The following is a 9025-nucleotide window of genomic DNA, read 5'->3' as shown; positions in this document are numbered from 1 at the left end:
GAGTGGCGTAAACACCGAGATGCACCCGAGTACTTTTAACCAAAAAGAGTGATGTGAACACCGTGACACACCCGAATGCTTTTAACCAAAAGGAGTGGTGTAAACACTGGGGCACACGCGAATGCTTTTAACCAAAAGGAATGGTGTAAACACTGAGGCACACCCGGATGCTTTTAACCAAAAGGAGTGGTGTAAACACTGGGACACACCCGGGTGCTTTTAACCAAAAGGAGTGGTGTAAACACTGGGATGCACTTGAGTGCTTTTAACCAAAAGGAGTGGTGTAAACATCGGGATGCACCCGAATGCTTTTAACCAAAAGGAGTGATGTAAACATCGGGGCACACCCAAATTCTTTTAACCAGAAAGAGTGATGTAAACACCGAGATGCACTTGAACGCTTTTAACCAAAAGGAGTGGTGTAAACACCAGGACCCACCTGAGTGCTTTTAACCAAAAGGAGTGGTGTAAACATCGGGACTCACCCGAGTGCTTTTAAGCAAAAGGAGTGATGTAAACACCGGGGCCCACCCGAATGCTTTTAACTAAAAGGAGTGATCCCAACACGTCTAAACGCAAGAGGGGAAAGTGAAAAAAAATGCACTGGGCACGAGTGATTAAGTTCGATAGATGCATGAGTTAGGGGGAGTGCGATAGATGCACAAAGTGAACAAGTGTAATAGATGCACAAAGTTAGGGAAAACGTTCTCTTACCGAGACATGAATGATCTTATCCAGAACTTCTTTGAATGAACCGTGCATATAATATTGTACCTACATAAGAAAGAAACTCAACAAGTACAACATATTAAGGGTGCACGTTCTATGCCCGATTACAATAATGGTAAGGCATGTTCCATGCAAATGTGAGAAACACATATTCTATGCAAGTGTGAGAAGCGCATATTCTATGCATGATTGGAAAATGCGTATTCTATGCATGATAACAATTGAGATATAACAGCATGTTTTATGCAAACCAAACACTTTGAGGGCATATTCTATGCATAGTACACGAGCGATGGCAGTAAGCATGTTCTATGCATAATGCAAGAGCGGAAGCACACTCTATGCAGCTAGAGTAAGAGCAGGTTCTATGCAACGGTATAAGTGGAATGCATGTTCCATGCAATGACAAAGAAACACATATTCTATGCAATAACAAAAGCGTATTCGTTAAAACCAATTCAAGAACAACTCCCGATTTACCTCTCAGAAGAGTTACAATATGTTAAAAGAATACACCTTGCTTATGTTGATGAGCGACGAACATTGTTCCATGGAAACACGATTCTAAGTCTCCGCAAAGACATTATGAACCAAACACTGAATAGTCCTTTCACTTCTTGGAATCCAAGAACACAAAACAGAACTAGGGACACAGGGGAGACCATTAGAAACCCGCCAGCCACAAGCGAGGGCCGGCCACCTGCCGGCCATTGGTATGCCTTGCTGGCCATCAATGGTGCCTTGCTGGCCATCGATGGCAGTTCGGGGCAAAATTGCCTTTTCACACATGGGTCTTTAAATAGAAGGCTTGGGGCTTCATTTTCACGTAACAAGACATCCGAAAATGCTCTCTCTCCTTCCCTAGGTGCTTTTCCTCTCTAGATCTGAGCCTTTTACGCATTTTCCAACACCCCACACAAACTTTATTCACTAAATCCTCCTAGTTCTCTTCACTTTGAACTGATTGGAATTTGATTTCGACGCTTCTTTACTCATTTCCACCATTCTAGGTTCATTTCCCTCGAGCTTCTCTCGAATTCTGTGCATTTTTCCCAACTTTGACTTTTTCCTCCATTTTCTCTCTCTTAGGGTTGACTTTTTCAAAGTTCCCCCCCCTCCCCATTTTTTTTTGGGTCACTTTTCTTCACTTTTGACCTATCTCGCACCTTTTCAGATGGCGGATGGTCTCCTTCATGAGAGGGTTCCTCCCGAGCTTCCTCTAGTAGACTTCGAGGCAGACTTTGAGGCCGAGGCAGAGGCCGAGCCGGAGCCATTACCATTGAGTATATGACCTTTTGATCCAGTGAGGTATCACCCTTAGACACACATATTGCCCACTGCAGGTGGCATCAGATGTTTTGCTGACTTCGCTGATGACACGCCAAAGGACCTCTTGTTGAGGGAGCCAAGATCTCATTTATTGGCCATTGTCATTGAGGTACCAAATCTGTTTCTATGCATTTCTGCCCTTAACTATTTTCATTTCTTGTACTGCCTTCATTTAACTGTATCTCACACAATATCTTGATTTGATTGTATTTCATGCATTGCCTTGGTTTGTTTGCACTTCATGCATTGCCACAGGGGCGAGTCTCGCGCCTTTAGGGCTATGGTACGATGACTGCTCGAGATTGGTATGGTGAGCTCCCAGCTGGAGTTCGTGACATTGTTGATGAGACAGGCTTCGGCCTCTTCTGCTCCAGTTTGACTCCTGTTATAGCGAGCCATCCTCTCTTAGGAGCACTAGTGGAGAGGTGGTGGGACACTACCAACTCCTTTCACTTTTCCACCATGGAGGAGATGACGATGACTCCTTATGACTTTGCCATGATCACCATCTTAGGGGTAAGGGGTGATCTGATCCCTCTCGATCCTGATATGGGGGAAGTGAGAGGCAGCCTGGCTCAAGCTTCTTGGGGCACGTTCATCAATATACTGGGCGGGCAAGGTGCAATATAGCTGGTTTGAGGAGCAGTTCAGGGAGACTGAGCCCGAGACGATTAAGGAGATAGAGCAGTATGCCAGGGGCTTCCTCATGTTCATCTTCGGTACCACCTTGTTTTCAAACATGTGGAACACCGTGGGCTTGTATTTGCTAAGTGCCTTGGTGGTCCTTCCTTGAGTTCAGTTTTATGATTGAGGCGGAGCCGGCCTCACCACATTATACGGATATATGGGTGTAGACGTCCCCCGAACGCCCTGGGAGGGTGAGTCCCTTTTTGTCCATTTGGGGTTACTACAGTTCGGACTCTCAAGTCGTCACGGTTCTTAATCTTGAACCAAAGAGTCCAAATCTGGCAAATCGTTTTGAGAAAACAGATATTTTGAAAAGAGAAGTGCTAAATATGGACTGCTTTGCCAGATACAGAGTCGCCACCTAAATATTTTATTTTTGGGGGAATTTAGGAAATCCTGACTCGGTGCCGAAGGCCACATGTCTGTCATCACCGGAGTTGTCTCGGCTCGGGAGCTAGGGTACGATTGGGGAAGGTCAGCTATGAGCACCCCCTCTCGCCCGGTTCAAAGACCGGCCTCTACTAATTATGATATCCGTTTTTGAAAACTTTGTGTGTTCTTATTCCAATTATTATCCTAGAATTACTATGTTATGCGTACAGCAAACAAGTATAGACTAGATTGCCTAATTTGGAAGTAAACATTGCATATCCGTTTGTTTTGGAAAGCGTTTTGGAATTTGCTACTCGCAAGTAGGCTAAAACACGGATTTTAATGAGTTTTTCCAATTCAAACAATCCACCCTTCACCCACAGGCATTCAAACAGTTTTATCTCATATAAGCACTTAGCCACATGGCAAGCATACTGTCATGGCAACACTCACACGCATGCGGGATGCTAAAGCATAACTACTTACATTGTACTCCCCAAAACAGTAAACTAGTTAGCAAATATGCATGTCCTAGTTCATGTTAAAATGACTAATGCATCGCATGCAAAAATGTAATTTAGAATAGGCTCGGTTAACCTAAATATGGCATATGAGATGCAACCAATTGATTCATGTATTCAATTTGGAATTTGAAAATACGAATGCAGTTAGCATGATGTACCGAGCCTAATGCATGCAATACAAATGCATGAATGCACGCATGCATAGCATAAGGTATGCTAATTTCAAAAATGCCCTAGTCTACTATCATAAGCAGGTAAATAAAAGGGAAGAAAGAAGTGGGGATTGGAAGACATACACACACTCACCCACACTTATTACATCATTGCCCTCACTCGGAGGGTCCAAATAAATATTACAGTCCCAAATAATAAACAAATAAAATTATTACAAAATTTCTAATTAATTAAAAGAAAGGATGCAAAAGAAAGAAGAGGGTGGCCGCAGCCTCTGCCTCGGGATGCGCGAATGATGCGTGCTCGGGAACCGGCTCGCCTGAAAAACCCGTGCCATATCTTTGCCACCTCTGTTTACACTGCCCTGTCTTTCTGAAAATCGCCAAAACCCTAGGACAGGTTCCTTGAATGTTGCAGAGTACCACCGGCTTAACAGAATTTCCACTGGCAGTCCAGGATTTCCATCGGCACTGTTTTGATTTATCGGCCATTCAAAGATTGCCGGCCGGCACTGAATTCTGCCGGTCGGCAGAAACTTCCTGCAGAAGACAGTTTTGACAGCAAACAGAGAACAGACAGTGCATGGTATGGGGTTTCAGGCATATGTGAGCATGGTCATGCTTCCCATCATGCTTTGAACTCAAAGAAGCATGACCCTCGATCCTCGAGCCATCAATGGTGCATGATAGCCCAAGGGATCAAATTTGCCACTTAATGTAAAGATGCATGCAACATACAAATGAGATCCAAAGCCTTATCATGTCGAAGTCAATGGCCCCGGCGACCGAGAGTTAAGGTGTGTTTCATCACTTGTAGTATGAACACCCCTTAACACTCACACTTGGTTTGACACCCCAAACCAAGCAATGCAATGCATGTTATGTAAATATGGTTCAAATGCAACATGATACCAATTATCCAAGTCATGGCAAATGTTATGGAACTATCATGACAAATATGCAATGCTAAGCATGCAAGGTGCAAATGTGATGCAAACATGGACCAATTTGCCACAAAGTTAGCATGGGACTACACATTAATGAAACAATCATGCAACAAACATGAGACAAGCATGCAAGAGGGCCTTAGATGGTAAAGGGGCAGACCTTCACCCACCTCAAAACAGTGGCAAAAGGTGTCCAAAAAGTGGACCAATGCTCATGCCGACAAGCAAACCAAAGGTCCTAAGGTTAAGGCACAAAAAGAGGCATTTTACTCCCACCAACATGACCACTCATGGCATGATCAAGACAAGTAAAAACAGAATTTTTCCAGGCAAAATAGGACTCCAAACCCTCCTAATATGGCAGCTAAGATGGCCCCCAAAGAGGTGTATGCACCAAGGCTCAAATGTAGGCATAAAAGGGCATCAATTGATAGTTTAGGGACTAAATAGAGAATTTGATGATAGTTTAGGAGTAGAAAGTGTAATAAACCCTGTAATTTATTTGTTCTTGCAGGTGGGCATCCACATTGTTGATGAATTGGCTTGGGAAATTTGCCTATGAGAAGATGCAACGTTCGGCCAGAGAGAGGAGAGCAGGGAGACTGGGGAGAGAAGCAGAGAGCTTCTTCCTAAAGCAGAAGGCCAAAGAAGAGAAGAGAGCTGAGTGTTTTGGAGTAGAGTGCACAATTATACGGAATTAACATTTTGTTTTCAGGGTATAGATGAAATCCTGACCAAGTAATTGAGATTTTATTGTATTTAGTATTTTTAGTTTTGATTTGGTTTGGATAAGTTGTATAACTCTAAGATATTTTTGTGCAGTAAATGTTTTATTCAAATTATGTTATACAATGGTTTTCACTGATGTGTATTAAAATTGTTAAACGAGTCATACTTAGTAAGACGGGTCGTGCATCAAATTGTAGTTTAGTGATAACAGTCCGTGCTAAACGAAGATGATTCGTGACTTTCTGATTTTGATATACAAATTCTCTTGACAATGTATTTTTGATCAACTTACATCGCAATATCCATATCAATGATTTTCTAAGAACTAGATATCAATAACTCCCTGATTATAAGGTTAGTGGTGGATTTAAAACCCTTAGATATTTCTTACTTAATTTTATTTTATGTTTTATTAGTTTTAGTTTTATTTATTTTCAAAACCAATCTTTTTAAATTACTTTAATTATTATTTTTAAGTCAACACAACTCGACCAGTCCCTAAGGATTGACACTTGATCTTAACCGCTATATTTCGGAGTGGTAGTTATTACTTGGTTTTAAATAAAATATTTTTGTGTATAAACGACAACATCACTACACTTTATGAGAATGTTCGAATTATAACTACGGGAAATCTAATCTTGCTAACTGCATTCATGTGGTTTTGTATGTTCCATATTGGCAATGATGATGGAAGAACTTGATGAAATATGAAGGGCGAATAATATTGAGAGAGTTGAAATTTTATTTCTTCCACTGCTTAAAATATACCATCAATCCTGGTATCATAGAATGTGATTTGCACAAATAGAAATCTTTGGTTACAATTCACTACATAAAGAAAGAAATACAAAAGCTTTAAACAATCTGCTGTAATTAGTTAGTTGAAGTCTACTTTCTTTACCTTGGTCCTGATAAAATTGATGGAAATAAAGGAGTACGTAGCAGCACCAATGGCCTCCTCTTGGTGACCAGCAGCTCTGATTGCTTTTCTTACCACAGGAGTTGTGAAGCTATAATCCAAATTGTTTTCAACTTCTATAGAACCCTCCAAGACCTTAACCACCATTGACATTGAAGGCCTCCTCGAAAAATCACTTTGTAGACACTACGCAGGAACCCTCATCATCTCTAACTTCTGCTCTATGTGTCTGCATGTCATCATTTATTTATCAACAATATCTAGAAGTTGTTCCTCTTCTATCTTCCTTTTAAACAAACCTAATAAATGCATATCTTTCTGAGGCAGAGACCTATTCAAATTTTTTTGTCCACACAACAATTTTAAGATCATAACACCAAAGTTATAGACATCTACTTTCTCAGTAAGAATTGAATTCATCCATTTAGGAGGCAAATAGCCTGGTGTTCCCCTTATCAGTGTTACAACTAGACTTTGGTCCTTATCAATTAGTGTTGACAATCCAAAATCCGAAATTTTTGCATTGAAATATTCATCTGAGAGGATGTTTTGGGGTTTGATATCCAAGTGAAATATTTTCTGCCTACATTCCTCATGGAGATTGGTTAGTCCCTTGGCTATATCCATGATGATCTTCTTTCTGGAATGCCACCCAAGAGTGAGGTCTTGGTGCTTGTGGAAGATCCATGTATCCAAGGATCCATTGGACATATACTCGTAAACTAGAAGCCGATATGATTTTTCAGCACGAAATCCAATTAATCTAACCAAATTGACATGGTGAATGTTGTGTTAGAGTTATCAACATCAGCATGTGACTATGTGTTGAACAAGTCAAATTTGTTTTGTTTTAGATATGCCTCTATTCATTTTTTCAATAAGTTAGGAATTGTCCTAATCTTAGGGAGGTTGTTTCAGCATGTTGCTGCACATGTTATCTTTCTGTTCCTATTTTTTAGTAAGTTTCTATTGATGGTTTTGCCTATAAAGGGTTTGTGTCAGGTGAAGTATTATTATCATCACATCAATAAAAGTATTTCTTTCCTCCTCCGTTTGCCTCAGTTATAAATTATGTTCTACATTTGGTATCAGAGCCAGGTTGAAGAGGGAGTGTTTAGAGTGTGTGAGAGTAAAACACGTGAGGAAAAGAGAGAGTAAGATGGGTGATCTTCAAGTCATTGGCGGAATCAAAAAGCTCAACAACCAAAATTACAATACTTGGTCAACATGCATGATGTCGTACATGCAAGGCCAAGACTTGTGGGAGGTTGTGAACGGAAGCGAAATGAATTAACCGGAGGCTGAGGATGCGAATGGTACACTGCGGAAATGGAAGATCAAGGCGGGCAAAGCGATGTTTTTCTTTGAAAACGACGGTCGAAGAAGATGTGCTAGAGCACGTTCGAGATGCCAAAATCTCTCATGAAGCTTGGAGTACGTTTGCCGAGTTGTTCTCAAAGAAGAATGACACGAGGCTCCAACTTCTAGAGAGCGAGTTGCTGTCGGTAGCACAGCGTGACTTGACGATCGCTCAGTACTTTCACAAGGTGAAGTTGTTATGTCGGGAAATTTCCAAGTTGGATCTAGAAGCTCAAATTGGTGAAACCAGGGTGAAGAGAATAATCATTCATGGTTTGAGACTAGAATTCAAAGGCTTTGTTGCTGCAGTACAGGGATGGCAAAACCAACCATCACTTGTTGAGTTTGAGAATTTGCTTGCTGGTCAGGAAGCTTTGGCTAAACAAATGGAAGGGGTTTCACTCAAGGGTAAAGAGGAAGCGCTTAATGCTTATAAAGGCAGGTGGAATTCCAAGCAATACACCGTTAGCAGAACTAAAAAGAATGAGGACAAGGCAAAAAGTAATCAAGGTGAAAGGAGCACCCGTGTTGAGGGAGATTCGAAGAATCCTGACATCAAGAAAAAATTTGAAGGGAAGTGTTATAATTGCGGGAAGAAGGGTCATATGGCAAAAGATTGTTGGTCGAAAAAAGGGATTGTGAAAAGTAATGCTGCTATTTCCAAAAGCGAAGATGAGTGGGACGCTCAAGCATCTTTTGCTGCAATAGAAGAATCAGCTTTTACAACAACAACGTCTGAACAGATTGATTATGAGAAAGATTGGATCATTGACTCAGGCTGCTCAAATCATATGATGGGTGATAAAAAAAAGCTGCAGGATTTGTCGGAGTACAAGGGAAGACATGTGGTGGTCACAAGAACAACTCAAAGCTACTGATAGCTCACATTGGTAATACGGTAATCTCTCCCCAATATAATACTAATGATGTGTTGCTTCAAAATGTCTATCATGTTCCAGGTATGAAGAAGAATCTTCTCTCGGTAGCACAATTAACATCTTCAGGTCATCTTGTTCTGTTTGGTCCTCAAGATGTGAAAGTTTATCATGACCTTGAGATTATGGAAGAGTCGATGATAAAAGGACGAAAACTAGAGTCAGTCTATGTGATGTCTGCAGAAACTGCATATGTAAACAAGACCAGAAAGAATGAGACATCAGATCTATGGCATATGCGATTAAGTCACGTTAGTTACTCCAAACTAACTGTGATGATGAAAAAGTTAATGCTGAAGGGACTTCCACAACTTGAAGT

The 9025-nt window shown here is 41.1% G+C and overlaps 1 protein-coding gene and 1 pseudogene across 1 annotated transcript; one reads left to right on the top strand and one right to left on the bottom strand.

The window, feature by feature from the left end:
- Window positions 1-6655: 6655 nt before the first annotated feature.
- On the bottom strand, window positions 6656-7123 carry LOC145814699 (G-type lectin S-receptor-like serine/threonine-protein kinase SD2-5 pseudogene; annotated as a pseudogene).
- Window positions 7124-7725: 602 nt separating this feature from the next.
- LOC145814698 (uncharacterized) lies at window positions 7726-8649 on the top strand. The gene has a single exon (XM_082911706.1). The coding sequence runs from the start codon at window positions 7726-7728 to the stop codon at window positions 8647-8649; it is 924 nt and encodes a 307-aa protein (XP_082767832.1).
- The last annotated feature ends 376 nt before the right edge of the window (window positions 8650-9025 follow it).

This window comes from Camellia sinensis, unplaced genomic scaffold (genome assembly GCF_055761805.1).
Source record: "Camellia sinensis isolate YWXY unplaced genomic scaffold, ASM5576180v1 Unanchor12, whole genome shotgun sequence".
Taxonomy (NCBI): domain Eukaryota; kingdom Viridiplantae; phylum Streptophyta; class Magnoliopsida; order Ericales; family Theaceae; genus Camellia; species Camellia sinensis.
The sequence above is the reverse complement of the archived record's forward strand: the minus strand, read 5'-3'. Positions and strand labels throughout refer to the sequence as shown.